A 12508-nucleotide genomic window follows, 5' to 3' on the forward strand; every position below is an offset into this window, starting at 1 on the left:
TGACCAGTGGTGTACCGCAGGGATTGGTGCTGGGACCTTTGCTGTTTGTAGTGTACATTAATGATTTTGACGTGAATATAGGAAGTATGATCAGTAAGTTCGATGACCTGAAAATTGGTGGTGTTGTAAATAGTGAGGAGGAAAGCCTTAGATTATAGGACGATGCAGATGGGCTGGTAAGATAGGCAGAGCAGTAGCAAATGGAATTTAATCCTGAGAAGTGTGAGGTGATGCATTTTGGGACGACAAACAAGGCAAGGGTATATACAATGGATGGTAGGACCCTAGGAAGTACAGAGAGTCAGAGGGACCTTGGTGTACTTTTCCATAGATCACTGAAGGCAGCAGCACAGGTAGATAAGGTGGTTAGGAAGGCATATGGGATACTTGCCTTTATTAGCCAAGGCATAGAATATAAGAGCAGGGAGGTTATGATGGATCTGTATAAAATGTTAGTTAGGCCACAGCTGGAGTACTGTGTACAATTCTGGTCACCACACTATGGGAAGGATGTGATTGGACTGGAGAGGGTGCAGAGGAGATTCACCAGGATGTTGCCTGGGCTGGAGCATTTCAGCTATGAAGAGAGGCTGGATAGGCTAGGATTGTTTTCCTTAGAGCAGAGAAGGCTGAGGGGGGACCTGATTGAGGTGTACAAAATTATGAGGGGCATAGATAGGGTAGCTAGGAAGAAATCTTTTCCCTTCGTGGAGGTGTCAATAACCAAGGGGCATAGATTTAAGGTAAGGGGCAGGAGGTTTAGAGGGGATCTAAGGAAAAAAAATTTCATCCAGAGGGTGGTTGGAATCTGGAACACACTGCCTGAAGAGGTGGTAGAGGCAGGAACTCTCAAAACATTTAAGAAGTATTTAGATGAGCACTTGAAATGCCATAGCATACAAGGCTACAGGCCAAGTGCTGGAAAAAGGGATTAGAATAGATAGGTGCTTGATGGCCGGCACAGACACAATGGGCTGAAGGGCGTGTTTCTGTGCTGTATAACTCTATGACTCTATCACTCACAAGCCACCAAGCACAGCAGGTTAAAGACATTGCCTCTTTAATTGTCTCAATATTCTTGAGACCTAATGGAAAAGAAATCCAGAATTAATGAAGATGACTTTATAGAACAGTAAATAGTCTGCATCGTATTTAAACTCAATAGCTTAAAATTTGAGGCCTATACATTGGTGGGATGTTTCATTTTAAGGCAGACTCTAGGGTTTGCATTGGTGGGATGATTTTGTTTACATATTAACTGTGTACATGGCAGTTGCTAACTGATTCTGTGGTCCTTTGTTCTCTTGTAGCACCACAACAACTGGAAGAGGTAAGAAAAGCTCCTCTTCACCCATCTTAACCATTGTTTGCCTGTAATGCACAGTGTGGCAATGAATACACAGATGCTCGAGGTCCAGGTTTGATCTGTGCAAGTTTTAATCCATGTTTTAAGGTGCTATACAAATGTAAGTTGCCTGAATTCAGCTGGCGTGGTGGTGGGTGCTGTACAATTAGCTTCAGCTAGGAAAAGGTAATAAATAGATCGGCCATAGTTTCTGCCATTGCTTCCAGGTGGAACACGTCGATGTGGACAACTTCTGGCACTCCCTGTCCTCGTGTGAAGAATGATCATGCATTGTTTGAAACAGTCTTGCAGGCATTTTCTTTGTTTGCTAACCCCTCTGATATTTTTCTCCTTTCGAGGTGGCGGTTTCGTAACTAGCAATTGTAAGTCAATCTGATTAATCTGACTGTTGTCTTGGTGACCTCCAATCACCAGGGGAAAGGGGGCATAGGATCAGGAGGCCATTCAGCCCCTTCAGCCGGTTGCTCCGTACCTCGACTCCCATTTCCCACCTTGGCTCCATCACCCTCGTCCTCCTCGCCCAGCAAATGTCTGTCAATCTCTGTTACTTCACCCGGTCTGAAAGGGGGAGGGGTCTGCAGAGGGCTCATCAAATACCCCATCAGACCAATTTATTAGCTCCTAGATACAGCCCAGGCACCCAATGTCAGGTGTGCTGGTTCCTGTAGAACTGTACAAAGTACGGCTCAGTGCCCTTGTGACCTGTCTATATCTCTTTACAGTCTCCGTGTGCTCCTCACGGCTTGCATTCCCACCTAGCTTTTTATCATCAGCAAACTTAGATACATTACTCTGTCACAATATATAATCTAGATTGTAAATAGCTGAGGTTCCAGCACTCATCCCTGCAGCAGTCCACTAGTCACAGCCTGCCAGCTTGAAAATGCCCCATTTATGATCACTCTCTATTTCCTGTCCATTAAATATCCATCCTAATATTACCCCCAATTCCATGCACCGTTATTTTGCATATTAACCTTTTGTGGCTCCTCATCGAATGCCTTTTGGAAAACTAGGTATACTACATCTACTGGTTTCCCTTTATCTACCCTACCAGTTACATCTTCAAAAACTCTAATAAATTTGTCAAACCTGACTGTCCTTGTGTAAAACCATGTTGACATTGCCTCATTATGCTATGATTTTTCAATTGCATTGTTAACACTTTCTTAACAATAGATTCCAGTATTTTCCTGGCAACAGATGTCAGGCTAACTGTCCTGTAGTCCTCTGTTGTCTCTCTCCCTCCTTTTCTTGAATAGTGGTGTTACATTTGCTAATTTCCAATCTGCTGGGATCATTCCAGAATCCAGGGAATTTTGGAAAATCATAGCTAGCGCATCCACTATCTCTACAGCCATCTCTTTTAGAACCCTACTGTGTTTGTCATCAGGGCCTGGGTATTTGTTGGACTTTAGTCCCTTAAGATTTTCCACTACTTTTTCTTTACTGATCTTAATTACCTTTTAATTTCCTCATTCTTTTTAGTGCCTAGGTTACCCTCTAGTTCTGGTATGTAACTTGTGTTCCTAAGTGCAACTGCAACTGTGAACTCCGCTTCCTGTTGCAGTAATTAACCGATTTAGCTAACCCACTTTCAGCTGCTTGACAGATAACTGCTGCTGCCAGGCAGGTTCTGTTAACCAGGCTTTTTAACTAGCTTGTAGTTTGAAAGTTCTAAGTCCGAGCCTGACTCTTAATCTAAATTATCGCTTGAGAAAAACTTACCACAGAGATCCCACCGGCACCGAATTGCGGCATAGCACTCTGTCCTCGAAGCAGGCTGTCAATGGCTTAGCCTCCTCCGCCACGATCCTGACCCCTGAATGAGGGCAGCCCGGGGACAGATCAGCTGCCCACCACTTGTCGGCACCAGCCAATTGAAGCCAGTTATTAATTAAAGGGCCTATCAAGGCACCGTTCCCGTGCCGACTGGAATTTTCATTCAGCAATGCCGGTCGCCAGCTACCTGCAGAGCTGAGGTGAGGGTGTGGGGGTGGCTGATGAATCCCGCGAGGAATCCCCGCCCTCACCACTTCCCTGACACATAATGGTCATCGGGCCACAGCTGCAACTGTTGGCCGCCCCCTGGAGAGGTTTCCCCCTCCGGGATCATGCCCAGGCAGCTGCGACTCTTCAAATTAAAAGTAACTCCCTTCACTTGTCCCTCACTGCCTCCATATTCACATCAGCAACTCCTACCTCGGCCACATTGGCCCTCCAGCATTGGGACCCCGCCCCACTATCCCCTGATTGGACGGCAAGCCCGCTCCCCGGCTTTTAAAGCATGCTGTGTGGGGGACCTGAACCAGCCCCCATTTCCAGTTCCCGACCCCTGACTGAAAAACCAGCCCTTGTCTTGGCTTTTAACATCTGAAAGATGTCACCTCTGAGTGTGCTGTGCTCCCTTTCTACTGCACTGAAGTGTTCAGCTGGATTATGGACTGTATATTTTTTAACGGGTTAATGCCTCTGTGAAAACAGCGGCAGGAGAATGACGCAAGAATCATTACGGGCTGAAAAACATTTTTAAAAAGTCACCCACCAGCGCTGGCAGAAACCGCTTCCAGCTTTCGGGGGGGTGGTGGGGGGGGGTGAAATCAAAAAGGGCCAGAAAATAATTGAATTCAAGTCAGTCCTTGTTGAAGTACATACTTGAGGAGGTAACCGAGATTGAGGGGGGAAACAGAACTGTAAAGCCAACAGGGGCTGAATTTCAGCAGAGGGAAGAGGTATAGTGTGGTCATAGCCCATGCTGCAAAACTCTTTGAAGTTAACCTGCGTTTATTTGGTTATTGCAGAAACTCAGAAGTGAAGACTCACGCATGCCAAGCACATGGCGAGATAGGGATCTGCTGGGAATCCTGAGTCTTTGAGGCGCCATAACTCGTATTTGTTGTTGTGATTTCTGCTGGAGTCTTGGGGATGTGGGCTCTTCGATTGCAATCTTCCTCTCTTGTGGCTTCCTGCCTTGATTCTTATCCTTCTGATACTCTCGCTAACTCTGGGCCCCCCAAGGCTCCCTTCAGATTGATTTGGAAATGGGGCAATTCTAACACATGGGCTGCCATGGAGACGGAAGCCAGTGCCCATCAGCTGTTATGCCTCCATCTGTTGCTTGTTTCCTTAAAGGTTGAGCTCATGGTGACGGCCCAGACTTTCTGCGTTTTAAGATGCAGACGTTGTCTACGACCTGCCGTCTTCATTCCTGTACCCGGAGTCTCACTGAGTCCCAGCTGGCACTCACTGTAGCGACCAGCTTCGTGGCAGCGGGGAACAGGACCAGCTCCGCACCTCCTCTGGGTTGTTCTAAAGTCCCAACGTCTTTTCACATTTTCACTTTCTGTTCAAAGCTGATCAATAAATGCCTTTCTGATCTAACCACAAACCTGTTGTGTTCCAGAATTATTTGAAATGAACATTAACTCCATTTTACCGATGGTATGTTGGGTGGCACTCATTCTTTGGCTGTGGGCATCGCTGGCAGTCATTGCCCTTGCCTGGTTGCCCGTGAGAAGGTAGTGGTGAGCTCCCACCCTTCTTGAACTGCTAATGCGCCTGGCCACGTGGACTGCATCATTAAAGAAGGCAACTCACCACCATCATCTCAGGAATGAACAGTAAAAAACTGATGTGAGATGAGGAATGCAGTGCATGTTTATAGATAGGTACAAATCTCTGATATTGGCTAACATACATTCTGTGGGCAATAGGGAAACAGCTGAGCCTGCAGGGCTCTTGGTCACTCTACCCTCAGCCAGGTCATATCCTACGTACAATCTACCAGCTCTGATTGTAGGTGCTTGACATATAACTGGAGTCATAATGCATTGGGCCATGAGACTGGCCTAAGTTAAGCTGCAGGCACATCCAACATTCTACTATTTATACCACAGGGACAGAAAAGAATTCAAAGGTAAATGAAATCCTGAAGGACGACGTGAGGCTTTGGTCTCAGTTCTTGTCCCCATACTATAGAAAAGATATAGAGGCAGTGGAAAAAGCACAAAAAAAGCTTGACAAGTATGACACCAGGAAAGGTGGGGTGGTTAATAGTGTTCTTTAAAATTACGAAGGGTTTTAACTTGGTGGATAGAACAAAGATGTCCCACTTTTTGGGAATCTAAAACAATGGGTTTTTAATATAAGATAGTCATTAATAAATCTAATTGGGAATTCAGGAGAAACTTCTTTACCCAAATTCAGGATGTGAGGTTTATTCCTTGTAACCCCAGCACCATACCCATTACAAGTTCTGACGAAAGGCCATCGACCTGAAACGTTAACTCTGTTTCTCTGTCCACAGAGTGTTTCCAGCATTTTCAGATTTTTTTTTTTGTTTCAGGTTTCCAGCATCTGCAGTATTTGGCTTTTGTGTTGTTGTAGCACAATCACTACGCTGCTATACTCAGTATTGTTAGAGAAACTTCCAAGCCCATTTGTGAAGAATACGCTGAGACTAGGATGCTTTGGTGGCAACTGTTTATCGCCTGCCGCAGAGCTTACACTCTTAACAAGTATGCCAAACTGCCAGTAGAACTCACTGAAGACCTTCCTTTTAGCTTCCAACCACACAGTCCACCGGCCTCTCTGTTGTCCATCGGCAGTAGCTTGGTGATGTGAGCCTCCTGTGGGATTCCTGCCCCTCAATGTGAATAAATGGTTCTACTATAATATCCCTTCCAACCACCAAAGCGGTTCTAATTAGTATATCCATGCTCCATAAAAACCTATGTCATCATGCCCATCTCTCTGACTAAGTATGGAGGGGTCACATGACAAAAGCGGCACATGAGAGTCACATGACATGTTGCATATGGCCATTACAATCATGTCACTCATGAGTAATTCTAGTTACCCTCTTATGCCACCCGTCCCTGTCTCTTGTATTTTCAGATTAACTTGGGGGTGGAGCGTTCACTGTTTTCTGTGCATAGAGGGACTGTGATTGGGTGACACCCCCACAGCTCTTGACTGTGAACAGGTAAGAACACTGTGGCAAAAAAGGCAGGAATTTTCTCTCGTTTCTTGCCGCAAGCCTTAATTGCTTTTACAGAAACTGGGATCTACCTCAGCACAACAACTTCTATTTATATAGCGCCTTTAACATAGTACAATCTGCCAACGTGCTTCATAGGAGTGTAATTGGACAAGAAATGAGCCAAAGAAGGAGGGGATATTGGGACAGGTGAGGTCAAACGGGTGGATTTTAAGGAGGGTTTTTTTAAAGGAAGAAAAGAGGAGTTGAGAGGTAGGGAGGAGTTTCCAGAGCTTAGGGCCTAGACATCTGACAACACAGCCACCAATAGTGTTCCAAAGGAAGTGGGGGAAATGGGCAAAAGGGCGGAAATGGGGGAATGCAGAGTTCTCAGAGGGTTGTAGGGTTGGAAGAGGTTACAGAGGTGGGGTGGGATGCGGTGGTGTGGAGAGACTTCAACACAAGGATGAGAATTTTCAAATCAAGAAGTTTACATTTTAAAATGACAACTGAGCGACAGAGACTTATGGAGAAAGAGAGGTTTGACTTCCCATTGCTCTGAACAGTCTGAATGTGATCGCCACTGCTGGATTTTAGGTATCAATGTCTGGATCCAAGACACTGATGGCTGCATAAAATGCAGATGATTGATGCAAGTGGTCTTCCTTCTGCCCAGCTCCTCTGCAGGTTTGGGAATCTGTCAGCTACATCCTGTTAAGATGCCCAGTGAGGTCTATGCAAACCAACTGACTCAGAACTAACAGAGGTACATGTCAGCTGTGGCTCAATGTCACAAGCTTCTGGGTTCAAACTCCACTCCAGAGACATGTACACAAAATGTAGGCTGACACACCCAGTGCAGTAATGAGGGAGTGCTGCACTGACTGGAGGTGCTGCCTTTGGGATAAGATGTTAAACCCTCTGTACTCTCAGGTGGATATGAACAATCCCACAATACCACTTCAAAGAAGAGCAGGGGAGTTCTTGCATGTGTTCTGGTGGATATGTATCCATCAAAATCACTAAAAGTAGATTAGCTGGTCATTATCTCACTGCTGTTTGTGAGATCTTGCTGTGCAAAATGACTGCCGTGTTTCCTATATTGCAACAGTCTTCGTCTTACACAATCAAAAGTCATTGGCTGTTGTTGTTTAAGCGGCTACATTAATGCAAGTCCTTCTCCTGAATGTCATACACGGCCAACCAAAACATGGGCAATAATAACAGCACTGTGGGTGTACCTACCCTACATGGACTGCAGCGGTTCAAGAAGGCAGCTCACCACCACCTTCTCAAGGGCAATTAGGGATGGGCAATAAATGCTGGCCTGGCCAGCGACGCCCACATCCCATGAATGAATAAAAAAAAAATTTGTAGCAAGAAATCAAATGTAGTTGAGATGACTGAAACATGGCTACGTAAAAACCAGGCAGTTAAATATTGCAGGTTATAACACATTCAGAAAGGATAGGGAAGCCATAAGGCACAGTGGGCAGCTTCATTAATTAGAGCTAACATAATATCAGTGGGAGAAAGGGGCTTAACTAACTATTAAATAGGAGCAGAATCCACATGGATTGAGATAAAGGGTAAAGGATCAATCGTGGTAAAAGGAGCAGTCTGCAAAGCACCTAGAAGTGGAGGCAAAAATATGGAAACAAATCGATGAAATGAGTAAAAGACGTAAAATAGTGATTATGGGAGGTTTCAACTAGCCCCAAATAAATGGAGGGAGCACAGGGAATGGAGTTTTTACATTGTGTGCAATAGTGGGAGCACTGCTTGATCTAGTAACTGGAAATGAACCAGAGCAGATAAGTGAAGTAAGTGTAGGGGAACACCTAGGCAATACTGATCACAACTTAATAAAGTTTAAGATAATGATTGAGTAAGACATAAGTAAGACAAAAAAACAAAGGTTAATTTTGAGGGAATGAGAATGGGGTTAGGGCAGATAAACTGGAAAAGTCTATTCACAAAGAGATAGAACAGCAGTGGGAAATATTTTTTTAAAGGCGCTCAATAGCGTTCAGGAGAAATATATTCCACTAAAAAGCAGCAACAAACAAGAAGGATGAATAAAGTGATAAGGGTAACATTGAAACTAAAGAGAAAGTACACTAAGTAAATTGACAATAAACATGGGGATGACAAAAGGTAATATGGGTTAGGAAAGGAGCAAAAAAATTAGGAAGGCAAACAGGAACTACAAAATTACATCATTAAACAAATAGTATTGTACTGATGCATAAACAACAAACAGAAAATGGGACAGGGATGGGGGCACTAAGGGATACACATGATAAACTCACAGGTATGAGAAAACGCAGAGATATTAAATAATAATTAAATAATAATTACTTTGCCTCAGTATTTACCAGTGTAGATATGACATTAAAAGGAGAGATTTAAAAATAAACTTCTAAAATAGAAATAAGTTAGTCAAACTTAGAGAAGGTAAAACCCTTGGTCTGGATGGATTGAATCTGCACATATTAAAAGAAACTAAGGAAAAGATAGCAGCACGCTATTATATATGTATATAAAATTCACTGGAAAATGAAAGACAGCTTATGTGATTCCTATATTTACAAAGGGAGATAGAACAAGTCCCGGGAATTACAGACCAATTAGCTTAACATAGATGGCAGGGAAAGATTTTTTGTGGTTTGTTCATGGGATGTGGGTGTCGTTAGCAAGGCCAGCATTTATTGTCCATCTCTATTTGTCCTTGAGAAGGTGATGGTGAGTCACCTTCTTGAACTGCTGTAGACCATATGGTGTGTGTACACCCAGAGTGCTGTTAGGGAAGGAATTCCATTCACCCAGTGACAGTGAAGGAATGGCGACATAGGTGTGTGACTTGCAGGGGCATTTGCTGGTGGTGATGTTCCCATGCATCTTCTGCCCTTGTCCTTCTAGGTGGTAGAGGTCATGGGTTTGGAAGGTGCTGTTGAAGGAGCCTCGGCCAGTTGCTGCAGTGCATCTTGTAGATGGTACACACTGCTGCCACTGCGCATCGGTGGTGGAGGGAGTGAATGTTTAAGGTGATGGATGGGGTACCGATCAAGCAGGCTGCTTTGTCCTGGATGATGTCGAGCTTCTCGAGTGTTGTTGGAGCTTTACTCATCCTGGCAATTGGAGAGTATTCCATCACACTCCTGACTTTGTGCTTTGTAGATGGTGGACAGTCTTTGAGGAGTCAGGACATGAGTTACTCACTGCAGAATTTCCAGCCTCTGACCTGCTCTTGTAGCCACAGTATTTATGTGGCTGGTCCAGTTAAGTTTCTGGTCAACAGTAACCTCCAGGATGTTGATGGAGGGGGATTCAGCGATGGTAATGCTGTTGAACTTACTCAAAGATGGAATAGAAAAAAATCTAGAAACTGAAGATATAATAAAGAATAATCTGTGTGGATTTGAAAAGAGATCAACCTCATTGAATTGTTTGCAGAAGTAACAGAAAGGGTAGATCAGGGTAATGTAATAAATGTAATATATTTGGATTTTCAAAAGGCCTTTGCTAAGGTAGACTCATAACTAAGGTCAGAACATTTGGAGTCAGGGAACAAACAGTAGAATAGATAGCAAACTGGCTACAGGACAGGAGAGAGAGAGATGGAGTAAAAGATAGTTGCTTTGACTGGTGGAAGTTGGGAAGTGATGTTCTGCAAAGATTGGTGCTGGACCATTGTGGTTCACCATTTACGTAAATGATTTAGACTCTGGAACTAGAAGTTTCAAATTTCAAAATTTGGGGATGACACCAAATTAGGGGGGTGTAGTTAACAACGAGAAGTACTGTGACAAAATACAAGAAGACATTAATAAACTTGTAGAATGAGTATATAATTGCCAAATGAATTTCAATATAGAGAAGCCTTAGGTGGTGCATTTTGATAGAAGCAATAGGGAGGCCACATACTCCTCGGAAAATAAGGGTCTAAATGGGGTACAGGAGAAAGTTAAAGGAAAACAAAGTGCTGGGGTTCATTTCTAGAGGAATAAAATTGAAAAGCAGAGAAATTGTTAAACTTTTATGGCCATAGTTCTGGTTTCCATATTAAAAATAGGATATAGAGGCACTGAAGAAGGTTAAAAAAAAGACTGATACAAGAACTGAGAGGTTAGAACTATCAGGAAAGACTGAATAAGCTGGGGCCCTTCCCTCTAGGACAGAGAAGGCTGAGAGGTGACCTGACAGAGGTCTTTAAAATTATGAAGTGATTCGAGATGTTCCCACTTGAAGGCAAGTCCAAAACTAAGGGTCATAAATAAAAGATAGTCATCAACAATTTCAGTAACTCAGTGTCAGTAGTGGCTCAGTTGGTTGCACTCTCACCTCTGGGTTATGATGGTTGTGGGATTAAGTGCACACTCCAGAGACTTAAGCATAAAAGTCTATGCTGTCACTCCAGTGCAGCACTGAGTGTTTTGTGCTGTTCTTCAGTTGAATGTTGAACTGAGTTCCTGGGTCAGGTAGATGTAAAAGATCCCATGGCACTATTTCAAAGAAGAGCAGGAGAGTTATCCCTGGTGTGCTGGCCAATGTTTAACCCTCAATCAACATCATAAAAACAGATTATCTGGTCATTGACACATTGCCGTTTGAGGGAGCTTGCTGTGTGCAAATTTCCTGCATTACAAGAGTGACTACACTTCAAAAATACCTGAGGTCATGAAAGATGTGATGTTCTTTCTTTCCTTGCCAGGAAATTAGAATCAACTTCTTTGCCCTGGGAGTGGTTAGAATGTGAAATTCACTACCACAGAGAGTAGTTGAGGTGAATAGCATGCTTGCATTTAAGGGAAGGCTAGAGAAACACATGAAAGGATTAGAAGGCTATGCAGATAGCCCGGGATTAAGAGGAATGGGAGGAGGCTTTGGACCAGTTGGGCCGAATGGCCTGTTTCTGTGCTGTAATTCTATGTAACCTGAGCTCACATCACCATCTGCTGGATTAAAGCTGCAATCAAATCCAGTGTTACTAAAGATGACCCTGAAGCCTTGCTGGAAGAAATATGTGGCGAGCACCTTGTCCATCATGACAAAATGTAGGCCCACGGTCCACTGTTTCATTCAAAAGTCTTGTGTGAGAAATAGGTTCCAGAAAAGGCCCTTTCAACCCCTTGAGGAGTGATTAATTAGTATTTTATTTAAGTTCTGTACTTTTAGTTTCTGTGTCCTCCCACTTCTATCAGGTGGTAAAAAAGGCAAATGGTATGTTGGCCTTCATAGTGAGAGGATTCGAGTACAGGAGCAGGGATGTCTTGCTGCAATTATACAGGGCCTTGGTGAGGCCACACCTGGAATATTGTGTGCAGTTTGGATCTCTTTATCTGAGGAAGGATGTTCTTGCTATGGAGGGAGTGCAGTGAAGGTTCACCAGACTGATTCCTGGGATGGCAGGTCTGACATATGAGGAGAGATTGAGTCGGTTAGGATTATATTCACTGGAGTTCAGAAGAGTGAGGGGGGATCTCATAGAAACCTATAAAATTCTAACAGGACTTGACAGGATAGATGCAGGAATGATGTTCCCGATGGTGGGGGAGTCCAGACCCAGGCGTCATAGTCTAAGGATACAGGGTATAACTTTCAGGACTGAGATGAGGAGAAATGTCTTCACCCACAGAGTGGTGAGCCTGTGGAATTCGCAACCACAGAAAACAGTTGAGGCCAGAACATTGTATGTTTTCAAGGAGCTCTTGGATCTAAAGGGATCAAAGGATATGGGGCGAAAGCGGAAACAGGTTACTGAGTTGGATGATCAGCCATGATCATAATGAATGGCGGAGCAGGCTTGAAGGGTCGAATGGCCTACTCCTGCTCCTATTTTCTATGTTTCTATATTTAAGTCTGGGGAGAAAGGAATAAGTTATGTTGGTAAGGTTAGGCGAAGAGGGGAGCAAAGAGCAAAGAGCATAAACATTGGCATCGATCAGTTGGGTCAAGTGGCCTAATTCTGTGCCGGAGACTTGATGCAACTCAATGTATTAGTTTTTGTCTATTGATCTGGACTGCCTCAGGGAGGTGAGAGGAGAGAACATTACCATTTATGGGTCACGATGTTAGGCACTGAGAATTGATGGCCGTGCTCTGTTAATGGGAAGCTCCCTTTACACTTTGAACATCAGCTAAAGGAAGTGGGGAGGGGGGTG

The 12508-nt window shown here is 43.9% G+C and overlaps 1 protein-coding gene across 1 annotated transcript in view; it reads left to right on the forward strand.

Moving 5' to 3' along the window:
- Positions 1 to 4742, forward strand: part of LOC137355549 (keratin, type I cytoskeletal 13-like) — a 15482-nt gene extending 10740 nt beyond the window's left edge. The window contains exons 9-10 of the mRNA XM_068020794.1: positions 1311 to 1330; positions 4168 to 4742. Coding sequence (XP_067876895.1) covers positions 1311 to 1330; positions 4168 to 4181 — 34 coding nt within the window. The 3' untranslated portion in view covers positions 4182 to 4742. The remainder of the gene's footprint in view (positions 1 to 1310; positions 1331 to 4167) is intronic.
- Positions 4743 to 12508: the final 7766 nt, after the last annotated feature.

This window comes from Heterodontus francisci, chromosome 43 (assembly GCF_036365525.1).
Source record: "Heterodontus francisci isolate sHetFra1 chromosome 43, sHetFra1.hap1, whole genome shotgun sequence".
NCBI lineage: Eukaryota > Metazoa > Chordata > Chondrichthyes > Heterodontiformes > Heterodontidae > Heterodontus > Heterodontus francisci.